The following is a 25,096-nucleotide window of genomic DNA, read 5'->3' on the forward strand; positions in this document are numbered from 1 at the left end:
TTTACGTTCATCAGTCGCTGAGCTAGCGCTATGAGCGACTATGGGCGATTATTTTGGACCAATAAAATAGCGCGCTTTTTCTTGTGTTGGAAAATTGCTCTATTTTATTGGTCAAGCGTCAATCACTTATCGCTCAGCGAATGAGTGTAAACTAAGCTAGCCAACGAGTCTGTCGCGGGTGCAGAATTTAGCAGCTGTGTTGAAATTTGGTGTTTGTAAAATAAATGTAAGTGCAAAAATGATATCCTGCACGGTGTGAAAATTTAATAAACATAACCATCATGACTATAACCTATTCAAATAAAGACGGTTTTATTTTACTTATAAAAAAACAGCATTTAACAGCGATCAGCTTAAAACTTGTCGAGTCATGTTTGACATTTTTTAAGCATGTTAAGCAATAACTGTTTTTGACATTTTCTTTAAGTTTCAATTGACAAACAAGTGTGTAATTTCTTTTTGTAATTGCCTAATTGTAGTAACTCTTCATACTTCCCGAAGGTGTCGGTCGATACATGCGCTTTTGCAAAACGGGCAACAGCGTGTTGTGATCGTGCGCATCGCATGCTCGGAAACGATAGGATATATAGGTATCCTAGGTGAATTCAAATTTGCCATCAAATTGCATCGTTTTATATATCAAATTAAAGCCCTTGAGTAAACTAAGCCAAAACTGAAAACCTTTTTTCATAGCGCTTTCCGTAGCAAAGTTACATCTTGTCAAAGATTGACTTTCATCAAAAAGATTCAGCTAGCAAAATTCCCCAAAACGGCATTTCGGGGTGTTTCTAGATCTTAGTCTCATGGCGATGGCAGCTTTTTTTAACGCGGCTGTGTACTCAAGACGTTGTTTCTTTCGCAAAATTGAGCTTTTTTGATATTTGTTACTTTGTTATGTTTTTTATAAATACAAGGAAAGAAAATCCAGATTTATAAACTCCAACTGCGCTATTTTATGGATTTTATTTCACTATTTCATTCGTGTTTGCAATTTTAAAAGAGAGAAAGTCTTTGTTGTATCAGCGGGGTGACACGCGCGCAACAACGCATCGCGCCAAGCGTATCGCGCAAGTAATTTGTTAACGCACAGATACGCCACGCACACGCGACGCTTATCTGCATGCGTGGCGCATCCTTTGGAAACACTAATTTCAAGTGGTCAAATGGCTCCGTTTTAGCTGATAAAATGTGGGTTTTTTCAAGTTCTTTTCCTCGATTTGAATATCAAGTTTTGAATGGATTTCGCTCAAACTTCTCAACGGGCTGTGGATTTACCCGATGTTCACATAATATAAGGTAGAAAAACGAAAACTGCCGCATTCTCCTGTGAGATTCGATGAAAGGGCAAAATGTGACCACTTTAAACTTTAACGGCCATTATTTCAATGTTCATTTTCTCGGTAAAATGACGATTTAGGTACACGATAACTCAATAAATACAGCATCTATAGGTAAGCAAATTGATCATCGTAAAAAGCATGATCGACTCAAGAAACGGTTTTCTCATTTTTTATATTTTGGTCTATTTCGATTTTAGGCATCATTTTGTGCAAATAGGCGTTTGTGAATTTTAAAAAGTTCAATTTGATGCCTTATATGGTCAATATCTCAAAAACTAAGGCCAATATCAAAAAAATAAAAAAACGTTTTTGGAATGGAGCCTCAAGATTGAGCTAAAAACAAAATAAAATATTTTGGAAAGAGTGTTTTTTGTTATGATGTACCTAATAAATATTGCCAAAAACTCACTTTTTTTTGTTTTTCTTCATAATCGTTGTTTTTACCCCAAATCTGTATTTATATTAAGATTTATTGATGTCTTGCCTTTATAAAAATGTATACTTTTATATGTCTTGCGCGAATAATTACAAAGTTATTGCACTTTTACTACATGCATATCTGAGAGTACACAGCCACCTTAATGGAACTGCTATCAAAATCCTCTAAAATTCCATGTGACTTGATTATCACCATAAAAATCATATATTTGGGTCAAGTGAAGTATAGAAAACATATTTATGTAGGTTTCCTTCACCCACCTATTCTCGAAAAATATTCAAATTTCTATGTAAATATGCATTGTGCTGGGGCCCCGGTCTCGGCGAATTCGCTGACTAGTAAATGTGTTAATTAAGGTTTGCCTAGGTTACCTATAGGATAGTGGTTTTGTACACTGTCACTGATCATGCGCTGAACTTGGGTTTTATTTAGTGCCGTACTATTTAATACGCTGTCTTTCCTATTCGGCGAGGATGACAATTCTGACCTCCTCGTCTGTTTACAAACAGAGAGGTAGACAAAAGGCCTGTCAAAACTGTTCCGCTTCCAAACACTCAAGTATCAGAAGGATGGTCCACAATAGCGTGATTCACATAACATGAATAGGGATTAAAAAACTGTCAAGTAGAACCATGTGCTTCTTTTGTCCAATTTGCCATCAAGATTTCATATGGAAACAGTTCAGACCCAGAACACGATCATTTCAGAAATTAATATTTTGTTCTGGGACTGATTATTCGGACTACATACATAGGTTTTATTTGCGACCTGACGCACATTTGTATTGGATCAATCAAGCATTGCATTGCAAGTGCTTTCAACTTTTGTACTGAATCGTTCAAGCATGCTCAATGTTCTACCAGTTTTTCTATGTAATGTAAAGTGCCTCTGGCCTTGGTAGAAGTAAAAAGGTAATACTATGGCCAGAGTTCTAGGGCTAGCTTCAGTGGTCATGAAATGATTCAAAAGATAAAACCTCTTTCTCAATAATCCAAGAGCTTTTTTATATATACTAGATTACTAGTATAGTGTCTGAAAGTTGAAACTCGGCCTACTCCTCGGAGAATTTATCATAAATAAGAACTCGGTCTTCAAATGTTTAACGCCCAAAAGGTAAATGACTGACTATTATTGAAGCAGTCTATTCATGACTTACTCGAGAACTCAAGCTTCGAATTTGCACAGACCGTATATTTATTCTGTTAATGTTGAAATTTGGATGAAAGTTATTTTGATGAAATAGGCAAGATTTGCCTATTTTGGACAGTCTAAAATTTTGCTGAAGTGTAATTTAAAGTCAAGTAATTTAAGCAACGTTTTTGATGCAATCGCCGGTCGTGATCGGCTGTGTTTACTTCTGAACTTCCATTGCTTTAGACGGTGTCATGCTTCAGCAAATCCAACTAGATTTTGAATGCAATGGTCTCTAGCCTAGAATGTGAAGCTATCGGTGAGCAAATTCTTGGCTAGACTTCTCGGGCAAATCATAAGAACTGGGTCTTCAAATGTTTAAGTCATAACGACTAAAAGGTCCATGACTGACTAAATATTGAAGTGCTCTATTCATGACTTCAGCAATGCGACCTTGATGTCCATTTTTACACAGTCCATGTTCATTCAAACGGTGGAGGTTTGAATGGTAGAGATTTGCATAAATCATGAATGCGCACTCACAAGTTAGAAATTAAACTGCATGTTGCCCGTTACTCAGGAAACACTAGCAACAAATTTGCTCATGGATGCACTCGCAGCAAAACAAGTTTTGCATTAGAGAATATTTCTAACAAGTTGCTGGAGAAGTCGTGTGTGGTAGTAAAGATGGGTGCATATAGATAATTTTAACTCTCCATGTAAATAGATTAATTCAATTCATTTATTTCTATTTAGTTGGAATATGGCAGAAGCCGATGTTGCAGCAGAACGAGGTGAAGGGGATGGAGCGGAAACTGCACCAAAGCTAGGAGGCAAAAAACCAGGGGTTACATATCCACTCAAAGTCCTGTATTGTGGAGGTATGACTCATTACATTATGTAGATATTCATGTTACAAACCGTATCAAATTATTGGAACTGACAACTTTCGGACTTGTCATTTTTGCAGAATTGTTTTTACTACATGTATGTTATATCAGTTTAGGCTCATTTTTTTTTAAATATTTAAAAGGGGAAATAACCCTATGGTTTAGGATATGGAATGTCAAACTAATGTCAAATATCATCCCAGGTTTTTAAATAGTGATATTTAACTTTTTTAATTATTGATATCGATCCTTAGGAGTAGGGAATTGTTTTACAGGTAGAACGAACCCCTGTCTGTAATAGAAATAGGGAACATTTTATCCCCAGTGGATTTACATGTTAGTGATAGTGAACATTATAGAAAGCGGTTCTTAGGGATAGAGGACCATCACCAAAATTTCAGGGACTGTCTTTTGGAACTAGCAGGAGAGCATTAAATAGCTCTTCTGGAGCCTTCAAGGAGAGCTTTTAGAGCATTTACAATAGAATGTAAGTAGAGAATGGTCAACAAAGGCGCGCTAAAAATCACTCTCCTATATCAGATTTAAGGAGAGCAGCAGAGAGCGATTGCTCTTGCTCTCCTCAAAAGACAGTCACTGAAATTTAGTGGTACAGGTGCATTGAAAACACAGTTGTCACTTGAAAACATCAGCAGTGGGTGCTTTATTAGGGGAGGGCACTCAGTGGCATAGCTAGGAGTTGTGGTACCCAGGGCTAAGGCGGGGGATAAGGATACATAATGGCACCCTCCCCTCTAATTCTTGAAACAAATTTTGCACGTGGAGCGCGAGAAAATGTGCACAAATAGGCATACCACTAATTAATTTTGTTATAATGAAGTTGAATATCAGTGTTAAATTTATCTTTCAAATGATTTTATGCTGAAATGCACACGGAAATTTTGACTTTCATCACTTGGAGGGGGCGCAAAATCGATGCTGAATTGGTTAATTCGGTGCCCCATAAGGTTGGCGTCCAGGGCACGTGTGCCCCCCCCCCAGTCGCTACGACACTGAAGGCGCTAGTTAAAATATTGTGGCATATGGTCTGGGACATGGTTTGTGGATAATCTTTAAAAAAATGTTCTTAAAAAGTTTCCATCTTTGCTTTAAAAACAGAATGTAGTATGCCACCGGAATACTGTGAATATTACCCTGGTTATGAGCAGTGCAAGGCCTGGTTAGAGAAGAACTGTCCTGACTTGCTTGAACAACTCACTATGGATGATACAGAGGATGGAGATGGGAAAAAGAAATCCAAGGCTCAAAAGAGAGGTTAGTGATGTTACAAGAAGTGATTCATTCATTTGACAAGACAAGCGGTTCAGTATATATGATAGGAAATGAGGTACATCCTAGCGGTACCTTTTTTCTTATCATATATAACGAACCGCTTGTCTTGGGTCAACGAAATTACAGTGTAGTAATTGGATTCCTTGCCCCTATAATATACATAACTTTTGTTACCACTGTGCTATTAGTTTTTGAGAAAAATGCAAAAATAGACACACATTTTTCGAGGGGTGTAGTACCCCCTTAACTTGGGACTAAAGCTTTGTGTGTATGTACTACAGGGGGTGTGCACTTGTGCTAGCATTCTTGTGAGGTACTGTGTCAGTTGCAGCAATAGCTTGTGGGATACAACTTCTTTGTGGGGTATAAATCATGGATCCCATAAAGAAAAAATAGCTTATAGACCCCATAAGGCCTGAAACATGCACAAATGCTATTTTTAGAGGTACCTCATAAGGGGTAAGGTGGGTCTGTGTGAAAAAGCATCCCCACAAACTGTTAGTGGTATGTTTTTGGTACCCCACAAGAATGGTGTGATAATAAATGTAACTAGCCTATTTTATACACACATTATAATGCTGGACCCCACAAGAATCCTGGTATAAGTGGGTGGGGGTGTGTTTGTAACACCTGTAAATGAGAACACATCAGAAATACTGTAACAATAGTATCATTAGTCAAAAACAGCATAAAAATGCATTATAACCCATGATCGCATTTGAAGGTGTAGTGGCAGACCTGCACCTGTGAAAACTTCCAAGGATCCATAGTATTAGGAAGGTGAAACAAACTCAAGTGGGCTTTTCCAGTTGAAATCCTTATGGAAGACATGACCTTAATCTCCCACACAGGGGGTGTAGAACTGTAGATTTCAAATGGAGTCACCCATCCAGGTAACCCCATTTGAAATTCACACTCCCTGTGTGAAAGATAAGGTCATGTCTTCTATAGGGGGTGTATGGCTTTCAACTGGAATAACGTAAGTGTGTGTCTGCAGTTAGGTACATGTAGTGAAAAATCACAAGTGGTGCATTTGCCAGTTGTGGAGGTGTGTCACCTTTACTGTATGTTATTCCTTATATTGAATCACCCACTATGGTCGTACATTTGAGGTCAGATCAGTTCTTCAGTCACTACCCTACTTTAGGCCCATTCTATAGTTAATCCTGCTTTGTGCAATAATGGCCTATCAGATTAAAATGATTATGTATGCATAACATAATTCAAAATGTAACATGTTAGTTGCATAATCCATATACCTACAGGTCTTATGCATGTGATGAAGGTGTTCTTCGAGGTTGACTTGTTGGGTTAAAACTTAAAAGTATTTTTTAATTGGTCGACAACACACACTTTTTGAACCAGAAACCATTCTCTGTCATATTCAGTGTAATGCTGTTGCATGGTAGACTGACTGATGGTTCTCTGTGTGCTGTTGACCAGCTTTAAACATGCATGTATAAATCTCTTCATTTGCTGTTAATGTGCTTTTTTGTTTTCTTTCTTTTTTTGGTGTTGACATTTTGAAGGTGGTAGAGGAGTTATCAAGACAAAGAAGAAGAGCGAACCACAAAAGGTTACAATAAACAGAGTAACACGGAATAAACGCAAATATGTCACAGTCATAAGGGTCTTAGCACACATGGTAAGAATTGAACCACAGAAGGTTACAATAAACAGAGTAACATGGAATAAACCTAAATATGTCACAGTCATAAGGGGTCTTAGCACACATGGTAAGAATTGAACCACAGAAGGGTGCAATAAACAGAGTAACACAGAATGAACGCAAATATGTCACAGTCATAAGGGGTCTTAGCACACATGGTAAGAATTGAACCACAGAAGGTTATAATAAACAGAGTAACAGGGAATAAACGCAAATATGTCACAGTCATAAGGGGTCTTAGCACACATGGTAAGAATTGAACCACAGAAGGTTACAATAAACAGAGTAACACGGAATAAACGCAAATATGTCAGTCATAAGGGTCTTAGCACACATGGTAAGTATTGAACCACAGAAGGGTGCAATAAACAGAGTAACACGGAATAAACGCAAATATGTCACAGTCATAAGGGGTCTTAGCACACATGGTAAGAATTGAACCACAGAAGGTTACAATAAACAAGAGTAACACAGAATAAGCATAAATATGTCACAGTCATAAGGGCTCTTAGCACACATGGTAAGAATTGAACCACAGAAGGTTATAATAAACAGAGTAACAGGGAATAAACATAAATATGTCACAGTCATAAGGGGTCTTAGCACACATGGTAAGAATTGAACCACAGAAGGTTACAATAAACAGAGTAACACGGAATAAACGCAAATATGTCAGTCATAAGGGGTCTTAGCACACATGGTAAGTATTGAACCACAGAAGGGTGCAATAAACAGAGTAACACTGAATAAACTCAAATATGTCACAGTCATAAGGGGTCTTAGCACACATGGTAAGAATTGAACCACAGAAGGTTACAATAAACAAGAGTAACACAGAATAAACGCAAATATGTCACAGTCATAAGGGGTCTTAGCACACATGGTAAGAATTGAACCACAGAAGGTTACAATAAACAGAGTAACACGGAATAAACGCAAATATGTCACAGTCATAAGGGGTCTTAGCACACATGGTAAGAATTGAACCACAGAAGGTTACAATAAACAGAGTAACACGGAATAAACCTAAATATGGCACAGTCATAAGGGGTCTTGAAGAATTGAACCACAGAAGGTTACAATAAACAGAGTAACACGTAAATATGTCACAGTCATAAGGGGTCTTAAAATAAGTGCAGCTTGTCTGTACGCAGTGCAATAATACTCATACATATGAGGGTCCCTCATGAGGGAGGCACTAATAAGGAAGAAGAAGATGCATCTTTTGAAGAAGATGCATCTTTTGAAATGCTATTTTATTCTTTAAAAAAACACATACCCAAATTGTTTGCTATTCCAGACATAGACCTGCGAAAAGCCTCCAAAGCATTCTCCAACAAGTTCTCCTGCGGAGCTTCAGTGACGGGAGATGATGAGATTGTCATCCAAGGTGATGTCACATATGATCTAATAGACTTCATACCGGAACACTGGCCAGAGGTAAGACCCACTTGCTGTTTATAAAAATGGTATAAAAGTAAATGTTGATATTTATACAGCACCTTTCACATGTGCAGCACCAAAGCGTTTTACATTCTGCTGTCGTTAGAATATGTCAGCTGCCATACAATAGCCAAGACATGCTCATACCTTTGGATGGCGCTCAATTGACAATATTCATAACAGCTCCACATTTCACCCCTGGGTAGAGAGAGGCAAGTAAGGTAAAGTGCCTTGCCCAAGAGCACAACACGATGGCACCGCCAAGGCTCGAACTCACAATTCACAAATTACAAGGCAGAGCTAGAGCCTGTACCGCTGTGCCAACATGCCCCCTCCCCCATATACTCGGGTTCCAATCCTAGCCACTCAGGGAAATTGAAAATTCATTTTAATGGTAATTTGTGAAAAGCTGCCAAAATCAGGGAAAGCTTAAGGCATTTGAGCAGTGTCGTAGCTGGGTTTTTTCCAGGGGGCAAGCCTGTATGGGGCGGGGCCCACATCCACCAAATTTCCCTGCACTTGGGGGGGCAAATAGACCATTTTGGCAGGCTTATTGATAATTGTATGGTATTGCATATCTTATGGATTCCCCATCTCTCTGCCCTTCCTCTCCTCTCTCTCCTCTGTTTTCTCTCCTTTTTCCTTTTTTTCCTTGCACTAGGGGCGGGGCCCAAATAGCCAATTCCCCGGCAGCTACTCCACTGCATTTGAGTGGCCCAAGAGGACAATAAGTTTTCGTCATTTTTGTGTCTTTCATACACTGTATGACTCCAAACTGCACCATCTAGCTATAAACCGATTTTGAATTTCATACTTTTGCAAGTATAGTAGTCCCTGGAAACAGTCCAAGCCCTGAAACAACCTTGGTAAAGTGATACTATTTCTCGTGGAATTTGTTTAATTTGTCAGGGAATTTATTTTTGCGAAATGTTGGGAACCTTGATTCTGCTCTATGAACGATCAGTTTGCAATATTCCAATAATTGCATGAAAATATATTCAAACATTTCTGTAACCCACTATGACATCCCTTTAATACAAGACTTTTTTAATGTCATGCAGCTTACATGCTCGTCTCAGCTTGCGATTGAAGATATACCTAGTCACTGGACAGCCACCCTCCACAAAACATTATTTAGTTTGAGCAACTATATTACTGATACAGGCAGCTGTGTACAAACATGTATTATTGTATGTTTTTGTGGAGGTGTCCAACTTCCGTAAAAAAAACCCTCTCGTTTAGAGGCATATATGCTTGTAGATGGAATTCTACGGTATAATAATAAAGCTTATAACACCTTCCAAAAGTTTGCTATAACTGACCATGTCGAGGACAGTATTCTGTCGGTCCAACATCCGGGCTATCTTTAGTCTCGGGCCCAAACTGCATGTGGCTCACTGTTTGTTATGAACAACAGAAACCGGCTATGAAGGAGGCTACATAGCGATGTTGTTGGAGTGACATTCAATTTCGGGAAAAACCGACACTCGACCATGGAATTTAATTTTAAGTTTGTCAGTATATAAACGGTAAATCAAGTAAGTTTCTTCCACTATGAAGACTTAGAAAACGGTTGTTTGATTCCACTGACTATTTGCGATCGAAATTTACATAACACCAATGACAGAAATCATCAACAAAAATCGAATCAGGGACTTGTTTTCACTCGACCGTGAGTCGCATCATCAACCGGAAGTGATGTGGCACGGACCGACAGAATACAGGTGATTGATGTAAACACTTTGATAACACACCAAAGCCTTACTTGCTGTGAGCGGAGCAGCGTGGCACACTAGTTAAGGTCTTTGCTTTTGGTGCGAGAGGTCCCGGGTTCAATTCCCCGCAGGACCAAAAAGAAAAAAATAAATACATAAATAAATATAAAAAAATTTTAATCTTATCTGCTCTCCCTGTGGCTCATCTGGTAAATGCGGGGCAGATGACGCAAGATAAAAGACCTCATGGCAGTCGGTTCCGATCAAGGTAACAAGCCCGATTGTTGGATACACTTGACTGTCCTGTAAAATTGCCCTTACCAGCTATCTCCACGGCGACCCCGCGTTCACCAGGTCACTTGTACCTGGCCGAAGATTCATCAGCGTTATCTCCTAGATTTCAGCTGTTAATGCCTAGATATGCTCGACATAAAAAAAGCCTAAGTTTGACTGTTAATGATGCACAAATGAAAAAGAAGCAAATCATTCTTATATTAACCTTGACCCATTTATATTGCAGATTGATGAAGATGCGATAGAAGACCTTGGGGATATGAAAAGGTGAAGCAGAAACACATACAAAGAAGACACTGGCTGTAGAAGAAAAGTCCCTGCAGAGTGAAATCTTTAAGATCATTAAGATGTGCAATTGAAAGGGGGAACTAGAAAATCATATCAGCTAGAAAATCATATCAGCTTGCCATAAAAAACAACACAGTGGCACGGTTGTTAGTGTATACAAAAAGCTAGCAAATAGGCCTGGTGGCTATCTACAATGTTTATTGTGCATTTCTGTTAGAATTTCATAATATAATTATGAAAATTTGTACTTACAAGTACACTTTATTTAAAAAGAACTTCAGGTTTAAAGAAAAATTCATTTACAGGTTTCTGTCAGTTAGAAATAAAGACTATTAAAAAAGAACCAATGCGGTACTACTAGGAAAGTTAAGTGGCTGAAATCATGAAGGAAGTTTCCGTGGTTACATGTTTGAATCAAAACCTTCAATTGCTGAACTGTGCCATCATTTGCATGCCGAGATTGGGCTATTCCAGTTGAAATCCATACACCCCCTAGACATGACCTTAATCTTTCACACAGGGGTGTAGATTTCAAATGGAGTCACCCATTCAGGTAACCCCATTTGAAATTCACACTCCCTGTGTGGGAGATTAAGATCATGTCTTCCATAGGGGGTGTATGGATTTCAATTGGAATAGCCACAATGTCTCAAAGACTATTTATTGAATAACATCAAACTTTACTGTGCAATGTTAAGTTCAGATCAGAAACAGGTTTTGAGCAACTAATGGGCTATTCCAGTTGAAATCATGCACCCTATGGAAGACAAGACCTTAATATCCGTCCATACAGGGAGTGTGAATTTCAAATTGGGTTACCTGAATGGGTGATTCCATTTGAAATGCACACCCCCTGTGTGGGAGGTCAAGGTCATGGTTTTCATTGGGGGAGTACGGATTTCAACTGGAAGAGCCCAATGAAAAAGATGTTGTTAGGGATGTCTTCAAAACCCACCCTCCGGCACCCTGGTGATTGGGTCTAGTTTTATTGTTTGGAACTGTGGTTATGCAAGGGCGCCATTGGTTATTGAAAGTCATCCCATATTGTAATCATGTTAATTGGGCAAGTATGGATGGGTACTTACCATGTTGTGACAGTCTGTTGCAATATTTGATGGTTTACCATCTTGCCCAAAATCAACTACGCTTCACTTTAACCCCTGAGCACTACCTGCCGATCTAACATTGCCTCTGATTGGTCAATTACATGATATCTTCATTTTAATCACCAATCAGAATGGAGCCTTGCAAATAATTCGCCCCAATGTTTTTGCGTGGTGAAATTATTCTAACAATGTTGCTGATTGGTCCAATTGATAATGAAAACTTCTTTTCGGCCAATCGGCAGGTAGTTCTCATGGGGTTAAGTTTGGTGATTTTAGTGTTTTTACATGTTTGAGCTGCAATCGTACCAACAAACCACCCATGTATGTGTGTCGCCGCCACCAAAATGGAGGTGAAACAAAGTACGAGTAATCCATCAAAAACATTTGAAATAAAAATGTCCGCATATATATCAAATTTTCCTTTATTAAATATTAATAAATTTATATGACCTAAATACATACTACCTAACAGAACTGAAACTCCTGTCTGTGCTTATATTTTTGAAAAATAACATTGTGCTTATTCATTAATCCCTTTCTGTATCCAGTTCCAGCATAAATTGTAACCATTCCGCAATTTGCTATGTAAATAGTAGACAACTTGGACAGAAGTCGACCAGAACATGGAGTGCTGCCATGATGTATTATATCACTCATACATAAATTCTAGACAGTTCATTGGTTGATTACCATTTATCATTTTTACTATCACCCTCTCCGTGTGATAGTCTTTACCATCATGTGCTCTGCCGTGAGTGCGCCTGCGCCAAGCCGCGGCGCTGACTCTTGGACTCGCCAATTTAGAGTTATGGGGTGGACCCCAAAATGTGTAGTATATCACGGCAAAATATGGTGTTACGTTGACGAAAAAATGTATTCCCTATCTTAAATAGTATTTTTGAGCAACATAATTTATGTATGAGTGATATAAATCAAATATTAACTGTCTTAAATTCGTGTAATGGTTGAAATATAATCACGAGGTAAAGATGTATTGTTCCATTCCACTCACCGTTCCGCTCGTGGAATGGAACAATCCATCTTTCACCTTGTGATTATATTTCACCATCACACTCATAGTCATAGACAGTTAATATTTGTATACTATTAAATCTTTGTGGCATTACAAAAAACAAAGAATTTTGTTAATAATTGTACATATAGTTCATGGTATAATGCACCTTCAGGCCATGTCATAGCAAAGTAAACATGTGTAAGAAAAAAAAGTTGGGGTAAAACAATGGGAATTAACAAATTTGATCGGTTTCAACAGCTTTCCTTTCCTTTCCTTCCTTCCTTCCTTCCTTCCTTCCTTCCTTCCTTATAAGTGCAATGCTCACATAAGTGAGAACAGGCGCACTGCGTCGTGTGCATGGGCCGGAACAATAAACGTAGCATGAAACTGAAGACAGGTGCAAAATATATACAGATTTGCGAGTAAAAACTAGGCTGGTGATGAGACTACTTCAGTGGAGAATCCCTCAACATGGTCTTAAAGCTGTCGAGAGATTGGTAGTTTGCTGGATCCACTGGGAGCTTGTTCCAATCCCGGATGGTGCGAGGGAAGAATGAATTAGCAAACACTGAAGAGTTGGTGTGGGGTTGCAAGAACCTGGATGAATGGCCTCTGGTAGATGAGCGATGATAGATGAGATATTGGTTCCATGTGATATCAACCAGGTCAAATCTGATTTTGTACATCATCAGTAGGCGACTGCAAAGGCGTCGGTCCTGGAGAGATGTCCAGTTCAGGTTGCGGAGCATTGAGGTGACACTACTTCTTCTGTTCATGAGGAAATGGGGGAAAAGTGATCCTCCCTGGGGATCGAACCCAGGACCTAATGTTTGAGTGAACCTGTTCAATACAGAGCAAATCAACGCTGTGTGGATTAGAGATTCATTTGCTTCATTGCATTCACATTTCACACACATAACTTCTGACAGTGAATGGAAATTTGTCCAGAGTGACATCATGCTGGATTATACGTTCCAGCTACGGTGACGTCACTCTGGACAAATTTCCATTCACTGTCAAAAGTTTACTACACTGAGTTTCAGAGAAGAACGGCAGTCCCTTGCTGAGATTGACGCAAGTGGTGCACCCTGTTAATGAGCAACATATGCGGCGCTTTGTGTTCACTTCAAGGGTGCCGATCTGAGCTGACCTGCAATTTGACACACAATCGGCCAATCAGATTATTGGTCTGTTGCAATGATTGTCAGACGATTGATTCAGCCAATCAGAACCCCACTTCCGTGTAAAATGCTCTGCATGCTCTCAAAATGTAAACAAGTGCTGTTCTTCTCAAAAACTGTAGGTGTCACCGTAGCTGGAACATATAATAATCATGAAGCTCATGTGGTTAAGGCACTTGATATCATAAACCTGAGGTCCTTAGTTTGATTCCCAGGCATATTCACTTTCCTATTTACCCCTTGAAAATTATGTTATGATAGAGAAAGAGTTGGAACCCTGTAAGATTATGTATAAGGCATGAGTCGTAATTGCAAATCATAATCTGAAGTATTTGTTCGAGATACATTGGGGAAATCCACTCCCAGGATTTCCCCAATGTTTCCACCCACCCTTGTTGGTATAAACCAGAGAAGATACCTTACCCTTCCCAGAATTCTTTGCAACATGATACATCTCCTCATTTTATCAATGACACGGGTTCCCTTTCTTTTTATTTTGAGAATAAACTGGCTAAATATGGGTCGATATCACATTTCATCACTATCGAGTATCGACCCATGTTCAGTACAGTACAGGAAATTAAAAATGGCAGAAATGCATTGCGGGAAGAATAAGATTTCTTCTCTTTGTTACCACTGCTGTTTGAAATTATTTGGCCAAAATTATGAAGAAGTACTCAATTCAAACTACAATCTAAATTATTTGACATCAGAAGGACATTCCTTGTATTCATAATGCAATTTGGTGTGTCTGATGTGCCGGGTCCCACAAAAAATACTGTGCAAAGGTTGCTATCCGATCCCTTAAGCCAAACTAATGAGGTAAATTGAAAGAAAACCCGCTATCTTAGCGGCTTAACTGTGGTGATCTACGTGTTCTATGAGGGATTTATAATTTCCTAATTACGTCTTTAATTCAAACTTGCTCTGTTGTCCTAAAATCACAATGAATTTGGCTGAATCCAATTAGTAAGCTGGGACATGTGTAAACATGTGATCGTATCCTGATGACAGCAATGCTAGAATAGTAGTGCTATGCTAGAATAAGATGCTATCTGCTGATGATAGCAATGCAAGAATAAAATGCTATCTACTAATGATAGCAATGCTAGAATAAGATGCTATCTGCTGATGGTAGCAATGCAAGAATAAAATGCTATCTACTAATGATAGCAATGCTAGAATAAGATGCTATCTGCTGATGATAGCAATGCAAGAATAAAATGCTATCTACTAATGATAGCAATGCTAGAATAAGATGCTATCTGCTGATGATAGCAATGCAAGAATAAAATGCTATCTACTAATGATAGCAATGCTAGAATAAGATGCTATCTGCTGATGATAGCAATGCAAGAATAAAATGCTATCTACTAATGATAGCAATGCTAGAATAAGATGCTATCTGCTGATGATAGCAATGCAAGAATAAAATGCTATCTACTAATGATAGCAATGCTAGAATAAGATGCTATCTGCTGATGATAGCAATGCAAGAATATGATGCTATCTACTGATGATAGCAATGCAAGAATAAGATGCTATCTACTGATGATAGCAATGCTAGAATTATATGCTATCCACTGATGATAACAATACAGAACAAGATGCTATCTACTGATGATAGCAATACAATAATAAAATGCTCTCTACTGATGATAGCAATGTAGAATAAGATGCTATCTACTGGTGATAGCAATGCTAGAATAAGATGCTATCTACTGATGATAGCAATGCTAGAATAATAGTGGGATCTATTGATGATAGCAATGCAAGAATAACTAGACTTAGCTGTGGTCTAAGACCACGAACACAGCCGTGTTGTGGCCCCTTAAATGACCTTTGACCCCAAAATATATGAAAACGCCAATAGACATTGGCTAATGTCAATGCATGGGTGCACGTGGCACCACTTTGCTATGTTACTTGTGGCAGAAGGGCATTTTGAAGGTTTTTCGTCTCAGACCGGAAGTGACCCCTTAATGACATTTGACCCCAAACAAAAAAATACCACATATGAATTGGGTAACAACAATTCATGTGTGAACATACCGTCACTGTCCTATGTTTTTCTTAGCAAATAAAAATGTTTGAAGGTTTTTCGTTTTATACCGGAAGTGACCCCTTAATGACCTTTGACCCCAAATCTGTGTACACCCCATAGACACTGGGTAATAACAATGCATGTGTGCAAGTGGCGTCACTGTCCTACATAATCTGTGGAAGAAGATGCATTTTAAAGGTATTTCGTTTTATACCGGAAGTGACCCCTTAATGAGATTTGACCCCAAATAAAAAAATACCACATATACATTGAGTGACTGCAGATCATGTGTGAACATACCGTTACTGTCCCATGTTTTACTTAGCTAATAAAAATTTTTGAAGGTTTTTCGTTTTATACCGGAAGTGACCCCTTAATGACCTTTGACCCCAAATCTGTGTACACCCCATAGACACTGGGTAATAACAATGCATGTGTGCAAGAGGCGTCACTGTCATACATAATCTGTGGAAGAAGATGCATTTTAAAGGTATTTCTTTTTATACCGGAAGTGACCCCTTAATGAGCTTTGACCCCAAATAAAAAAAATACCACATATACATTGGGTGACTGCAGATCATATGTGAACATACCGTTACTGTGCTATGTTTTACTTAGCTAATAAAAAGTTTTGAAGGTTTTTCATTTTATACCGGAAGTGACCCCTTAATGACCTTTGACCACAAATCTGTGTACACCACATAGACACTGGCTAATAAGAATGCATGTGTGCAAGTGGGGTCGCTGTCCTACGTAAGTTGTGGAAGAAGATGCATTTTTAGTTGAAATCACGTTTTTGACCCCTGTAACCCCTGTGTGACCTTTGACCCCACAAGTTTCATGTGACATGTAGGGGCTTGGTCAATGATCATTGTGACCAAGTTAAGTCAAAATCGATGTAAGCATGTGAGTGCTAGACCAAATGTAATGGTTGACAGAAAGAAGAAAGAAACTAGAGCAACTGTGCCCTTTGCAAGGGCACGAGGTAAGTTAGGCGGATGACTGTGACGATCTGATCAAGCAGCAATACTGTGTTGGACATAGGATTGATTTTAATAAGACTGTTTCATTCATTGCCTTTTTTAATATACCTTTATCGTAGAAAGCTGGTTTTTTGAAAACTTGACCTTTGACCCCTTATTGACCTTAAATAAATTTTAAAATATTTTTAAAATGTTAAGAATGTCATAAGGATTATTGCATTTAAATTTCAGCTCAATTGGAGCATATTAAAAACTTGACCTTTGACCCCTTTATGACCCCTTAATGACCTTAAATGAATTTTAACATATTTTTAAAATGTTAAGAATGTCAATTGTCATAATGATCATTGCATTTTAATTTAAGCTCAATTTGAGCATTTTGAAAAACTTGACCTTTGACCCCTTTACGGCCCCTTAATGACCTTAAATAAATTTTAAAATATTTTAAACATGTTTAGAATGTCACAAGGATCATTGCATTTAAATTTCATCTCAATTGGAGCATTTTTGGTTAAAATGACCTTTTTTGACCCCAGTGACCTCTGGATGACCTTTGACGTTAAACAGCCCATAAATTTTGTAGCCAGCTACCCAATACTGCTTGTGACTGAGTTTGGTCAAAATCTGATCAAGGATGTGGCAGAAGTAGCAAATTGTGAGAAGAAAGAAAGAAGAAAGAGGAAAGAAATGGCAAGAAAGAAATAAGTTAGGCTGCACGCCTAACTTAAGAAACACTAGACTTAGCTGTGGTCTAAGACCACGAACACAGCCGTGTTGTGACCCCTTAATCACCTTTGACCCCAAAATATATGAAAACCCCATAGACATTGGCTAATGTCAATGCACGTGTCCATGTGGCATCACTTTGCTATGCTTTTTGTGGCAGAAGGGGCATTTTGAAGGTATATCGTTTTATACCAGAAGTGACCCCTTACTGACCTTTGACCCCAAATGTGTGTACATCATATAGACACTGTGTTATAACAATGCATGTGTGCAAGTGGCGTCACTGTCCTACGTAATTTGTGGAAGTAGAAGCATTTTAAAGGTATTTCGTTTTATACCGGAAGTGACCCCTTAATGACCTTTGACCCCAAATAAAATAATACTACATATAAACTGGGTAACCACAATTCATGTGTGAACATACGGTTACTGTCCTATGTTTTTCTTAGCAAATAACAAAATTTGAAGGTTTTTAATTTTATACCGGAAGTGACCCCTTAATGACTTTTGACCCCAAATCTGTGTACACCCTATAGACACTGGGTAATAACAATGCATGTGTGCAAGTGGCGTCACTGTCCTGCAGAATCTGTGGAAGAAGATGCGTTTTAAAGGTATTTAAAGGTAAATAAAAAATTTTGAAGGTTTTTAATTTTATACCGGAAGTGACCCCTTAATGACTTTTGACCCCAAATCTGTGTACACCCTATAGACACTGGGTAATAACAATGCATGTGTGCAAGTGGCGTCACTGTCCTACAGAATCTGTGGAAGAAGATGCGTTTTAAAGGTATTTTGTTTTTTACCGGAAGTGACCCCTTAATGAGCTTCGACCCCAAATAAAAAAATACCACATATACATTGGGTGACTGCAGATCATATGTGAACATACCGTTACTGTGCTATGTTTTACTTAGCTAATAAAAAAATTTGAAGGTTTTTCATTTTATACCGGAAGTGACCCCTTAATGACCTTTGACCACAAATCTGTGTACGCCACATAGACACTGGATAATAAGAATGCATATGTGCACGTGGGGTTGCTGTCCTGCGTAAGTTGTAGGAGAAGATGCATTTTTAGTTGAAATCATGTTTTTGACCCCTGTGACACCTGCGTGACATTTGACCCCGCGAGTTTCATGTGACATGTAGGGGCATGGTCAATGATCATTGTAACCAAGTTAGGTCAAAATCGATGTAAGCATGTGAGTGCTAGAGCAAATGTAATGGTTGACAGAAAGAAGAAAGAAAGAAGAAGAAAGAACCTGTAAGAAAAAAGACACAGCCGTGACTAACGTCACGGCTGTGTAAAGAGCTATATAGAAAGTCATGCGAGACATGACACACAAGCCGACCTGTTAATGGGTCAAGTTTGAGCAATTTAGAAATTTGACCTTTGACCCCTAAACTTTGACCTTTGGGGTCATAAATAGTTTTAACATGTTTAGAATGTCGTAAGAATAATTCCTGTTGAATTTGAGCTCGATTGGACCAATTTCGAAATTTGACCTTTGCCCCCTATAACTTGACCCTTGGGTCACGGATGGGGTCAACTGCTCTTGCATTGTGCTTAGGATGTCATAAGAAAGATTCCTGGTGAATTTCAGCTTAATCGGAACTTATACATGGATTTTGATTTTTTTAAATTTTGATTGACCTTTTGACCCCTTAATGACCTTTGACCCCAATGAAAAAAAAACCTTATGTACACCGACAAAATGCATTGTTCCAATTTTAAATAAAAATTCTTACATGTTTAGTTCTTGAGATAAAAATTCTTGAAGTTATTCAGCTGAAAACAGGAAGTGACCCCTTAATGACCTTTGACCCCCAAAATAAAAATACCATGCATACATCAGGGAACACTGATTCATGTATGATGGTTATATTATTCTGGTCTGTTTATCTTTTGAGATAAAAATTTTTGAACATTTTTGATAATTTTGGTTTTGAACCGGAAGTAACCCCTTAATGACCTTTGACCCCAAAACTGTAGGCATCCTAAAGACCCCGTCTAGTAGCAATGCATGTGTGCTAATGGCGACACTCTGCTATGTAATTTGTAAAGACAGTGATTTTTTGAATATTATTTACAAGTTTTTCAGACTGTAACCGGAAATGACCCCTTAATGACCTTTGACCCCTTATCAATGAACACCCTATATACACCGACCATAGATGAGTCATGTGACCAAACCGTGTCATCATCGCATGTTGTTTGTAGGAGAAGATACATTTTGAAGAAAAATCACATTATTGACCTCTTTATCTAGGCCAAAGGTCACACGTAGTTCAAAGTCATATGACATGTGCGGGCAATGCCAACGGTCCTTCTGACAACGTTTAGTTAAAATACGTCAACCCGTGACTGAGTTATACGTCACGGCTGTGTAATGATGCTATCTACTGATGATAGCAATGCAAGAATAAGATGCTATCTACTGATGATAGCAATGCTAGAATAAGATGCTATCTACCGATGATAGCAATGCAGAATAAGATACTATCAACTGATGATAGCAATGCTAGAATAATAGTGGGATCTATTGATGATAGCAATGCAAGAATATGATGCTATCTACTGATGATAGCAATACAGAATAAGATGCTATCTACTGATGATAGCAATGCAAGAATAAGATGCTATCTACTGATAATACAGAATAAGATGATTTCTACTGATGATAGCAATACTAGAATAAGATGCTATCTTCTGATGTTTGGCAATGCTAGAACAAGATGCTATCTTCTGATATTTGGCAATGCTAGAACAAGATGATATATCTACTGATGATAGCAATGCTAGAATAAGATGCTATCTACTGATGATAGCAATGCAAGAATAAGATGCTATCTACTGATGATAGCAATGCAAGAATAAGATGCTATCTACTGATGATAGCAATACTAGAATAAGATGCTTTCTACTGATGATAGCAATACTAGAATTATATGATATCTACTGATGATAGCAATGCTAGAATTATATGCTATCTGCTAATATCATGCTAGAATAAGATGCTATCTACTGATGATAGCAATACAAGAATGAGATGCTATCCACTGATGACAATACAGAATAAGATGCTATCTACTGATGATAGCAATGCAAGAATAAAATGCTGTCTACTGATGATAGCAATACTAGAATAAGATGTTTTCTACTGATGATAGCAATGCCAGAATAAGATGCTATCTACTGATGATGATAGCAATACAGAATAAGATGATATCTACTGATGATAGCAATACAGAATAAGATGTTATCTACTGATGATAGCAATGCAAGAATAAGATGCTATCTTCTGATGATAGCAATGTTAGAATAAGATGCTCTATCTACTGATGATAGCAATGCAAGAATAAAATGCTATCTACTGATGATAGCAATACAGAATAAGATGCTATCTACCGATGATAGCAATGCAGAATAAGATACTATCTACTGATGATAGCAATGCTATAGTAAGATGATATCTACTGATGGTAGCAATGCCAGAATAATATGCTATCTACTGATGGTAGCAATGCCAGAATAATATGCTATCTATTGGTGATAGCAATGATAGAATAAGATGCTATCTACTGATGATAGCAATGCAGAATAATATGCTATCTACTGAAGATAGCAATTACAGAATAAGATGCTATCTACTGTTGATAACAATGCTAGAATACGATGCTATCTACTGTTGATAGCAATGCTAGAATAAGGTGCTATATACAGTTGATAACAATGCTAGAATAAGATGCTATCTACTGATGATAGCAATACAGAATAAGATGCTATCTACTGATGATGGCAATACAGAATCAGATGATATCTACTGATGATAGCAATGCAAGAATAAGATATTATCTACCGATGATAGCAATGCTAGAATAAGATGCTATCTACTGTTGATAGCAATGCAAGAATAAGATATTATCTACTGATGATAGCAATACAGAATAAGATGCTATCTACTGATGATAGCAATACAGAATAAGATGCTATCTACTGATGATAGCAATGATAGAATAAGATGCTATCTACTAGAATAATATGCTATCTACTGAAGATAGCAATTACAGAATAGGATGCTATCTACTGTTGATAACAATGCTAGAATACGATGCTATCTACTGTTGATAGCAATGCTAGAATAAGATGCTATATACAGTTGATAACAATGCTAGAATAAGATGCTATCTACTGACGATAGCAATACAGAATAAGATGCTATCTACTGTTGATAACAATGCTAGAATAAGATGCTATCTACTGTTGATAGCAATGCTAGAATAAGATGATATCTACTGTTGGTAACAATGCTAGAATAAGATGCTATTTACTGATGATAGCAATACAAGAATGAGATGCTATCCACTGATGACAATACAGAATAAGATGCTTTCTACTGATGATAGCAATACTAGAATAAGATGCTATCTTCTGATGTTTGGCAATGCTAGAACAAGATGCTATATCTACTGATGATAGCAATGCTAGAATAAGATGCTATCTACTGATGATAGCAATACTAGAATACAATGCTATCTACTGATGATAGCAATGCAAGAATAAAATGCTATCTACTAATGATAGCAATGCACGAATAAGATGCTATCTACTGATGATACCAATGCAAGAATAAGATGCTGTCTACTGATAGCAATTCAATAATAAGATGCTATATCTACTGATGATAGCAATGCTAGAATAAGATGCTATCTACTGATAATACCAATGCAAGAATAAGATGTTATCTACTGATGATAGCAATGCCAGAATAAGATGCTATCTACTGATGATGATAGCAATACAGAATAAGATGATATCTACTGATGATAGCAATACAGAATAAGATGTTATCTACTGATGATAGCAATGCAAGAATAAGATGCTATCTACTGATGATAGCAATGTTAGAATAAGATGCTATATCTACTGATGATAGCAATGCAAGAATAAAATGCTATCTACTGATGATAGCAATACAGAATAAGATGCTATCTACCGATGATAGCAATGCAGAATAAGATACTATCTACTGATGATAGCAATGCTAGAGTAAGATGATATCTACTGATGGTAGCAATGCCAGAATAATATGCTATCTACTGATGATAGCAATGCAAGAATAAGATGCTGTCTACTGATAGCAATTCAATAATAAGATGCTATATCTACTGATGATAGCAATGCTAGAATAAGATGCTATATACTGATAATAGCAATGCAAGAATAAGATGTTATCTACTGATGATAGCAATACAGAATAAGATGTTATCTACTGATGATAGCAATACAGAATAAGATGCTATCTACTGATGATAGCAATGATAGAATAAGATGCTATCTACTAGAATAATATGCTATCTACTGAAGATAGCAATTACAGAATAAGATGCTATCTACTGTTGATAACAATGCTAGAATACGATGCTATCTACTGTTGATAGCAATGCTAGAATAAAATGCTATATACAGTTGATAACAATGCTAGAATAAGATGCTATCTACTGACGATAGCAATACAGAATAAGATGCTATCTACTGTTGATAACAATGCTAGAATAAGATGCTATCTACTGTTGATAGCAATGCTAGAATAAGATGATATCTACTGTTGGTAACAATGCTAGAATAAGATGCTATCTACTGATGATAGCAATACAAGAATGAGATGCTATCCACTGATGACAATACAGAATAAGATGCTTTCTACTGATGATAGCAATACTAGAATAAGATGCTATCTTCTGATGTTTGGCAATGCTAGAACAAGATGCTATATCTACTGATGATAGCAATGCTAGAATAAGATGCTATCTACTGATGATAGCAATACTAGAATACAATGCTATCTACTGATGATAGCAATGCAAGAATAAAATGCTATCTACTGATGATAGCAATGCACGAATAAGATGCTATCTACTGATGATAGCAATGCAAGAATAAGATGCTGTCTACTGATAGCAATTCAATAATAAGATGCTATATCTACTGATGATAGCAATGCTAGAATAAGATGCTATCTACTGATAATAGCAATGTAAGAATAAGATGTTATCTACTGATGATAGCAATGCCAGAATAAGATGCTATCTACTGATGATGATAGCAATACAGAATAAGATGATATCTACTGATGATAGCAATACAGAATAAGATGTTATCTACTGATGATAGCAATGCAAGAATAAGATGCTATCTACTGATGATAGCAATGTTAGAATAAGATGCTATATCTACTGATGATAGCAATGCAAGAATAAAATGCTATCTACTGATGATAGCAATACAGAATAAGATGCTATCTACCGATGATAGCAATGCAGAATAAGATACTATCTACTGATGATAGCAATGCTAGAGTAAGATGATATCTACTGATGGTAGCAATGCCAGAATAATATGCTATCTATTGGTGATAGCAATGATAGAATAAGATGCTATCTACTGCTGATAGCAATGCAGAATAATATGCTATCTACTGAAGATAGCAATTACAGAATAAGATGCTATCTACTGTTGATAACAATGCTAGAATACGATGCTATCTACTGTTGATAGCAATGCTAGAATAAGATGCTATATACAGTTGATAACAATGCTAGAATAAGATGCTATCTACTGACGATAGCAATACAGAATAAGATGCTATCTACTGTTGATAACAATGCTAGAATAAGATGATATCTACTGTTGATAGCAATGCTAGAATAAGATGATATCTACTGTTGGTAACAATGCTAGAATAAGATGCTATCTACTGATGATAGCAATACAAGAATGAGATGCTATCCACTGATGACAATACAGAATAAGATGCTTTCTACTGATGATAGCAATACTAGAATAAGATGCTATCTTCTGATGTTTGGCAATGCTAGAACAAGATGCTATATCTACTGATGATAGCAATGCTAGAATAAGATGCTATCTACTGATGATAGCAATACTAGAATACAATGCTATCTACTGATGATAGCAATGCAAGAATAAAATGCTATCTACTGATGATAGCAATGCACGAATAAGATGCTATCTACTGATGCTATCTACTGATGATAGCAATGCAAGAATAAAATGCTGTCTACTGATAGCAATTCAATAATAAGATGCTATATCTACTGATGATAGCAATGCTAGAATAAGATGCTATCTACTGATAATAGCAATGCAAGAATAAGATGTTATCTACTAATGATAGCAATGCCAGAATAAAATGCTATCTACTGATGATGATAGCAATACAGAATAAGATGATATCTACTGATGATAGCAATACAGAATAAGATGTTATTTACTGATGACAGCAATGCAAGAATAAGATGCTATCTACTGATGATAGCAATGTTAGAATAAGATGCCATATCTACTGATGATAGCAATGCAAGAATAAAATGCTATCTACTGATGATAGCAATACAGAATAAGATGCTATCTACCGATGATAGCAATGCAGAATAAGATACTATCTACTGATGATAGCAATGCTAGAATAAGATGATATCTACTGATGATAGCAATACTAGAATACACTGCTATCT

At 37.3% G+C, this 25,096-nt stretch overlaps 1 protein-coding gene across 1 annotated transcript in view; it reads left to right on the forward strand.

The window, feature by feature from the left end:
* The first annotated feature begins 48 nt into the window (after positions 1–48).
* The window catches only part of LOC140154790 (density-regulated protein-like), a 260,777-nt gene continuing 235,729 nt past the window's right edge, over positions 49–25,096 (forward strand). The window contains exons 1-7 of the mRNA XM_072177364.1: positions 49–226; positions 3,667–3,791; positions 4,917–5,072; positions 6,620–6,666; positions 7,664–7,733; positions 8,060–8,199; positions 10,438–10,598. Of these exons, the coding sequence (XP_072033465.1) occupies positions 3,674–3,791; positions 4,917–5,072; positions 6,620–6,666; positions 7,664–7,733; positions 8,060–8,199; positions 10,438–10,482 (576 nt within the window). The 5' untranslated portion in view covers positions 49–226; positions 3,667–3,673 and the 3' untranslated portion in view covers positions 10,483–10,598. The remainder of the gene's footprint in view (positions 227–3,666; positions 3,792–4,916; positions 5,073–6,619; positions 6,667–7,663; positions 7,734–8,059; positions 8,200–10,437; positions 10,599–25,096) is intronic.

The sequence above is a fragment of the Amphiura filiformis genome, chromosome 6, assembly GCF_039555335.1.
Source record: "Amphiura filiformis chromosome 6, Afil_fr2py, whole genome shotgun sequence".
Taxonomy (NCBI): domain Eukaryota; kingdom Metazoa; phylum Echinodermata; class Ophiuroidea; order Amphilepidida; family Amphiuridae; genus Amphiura; species Amphiura filiformis.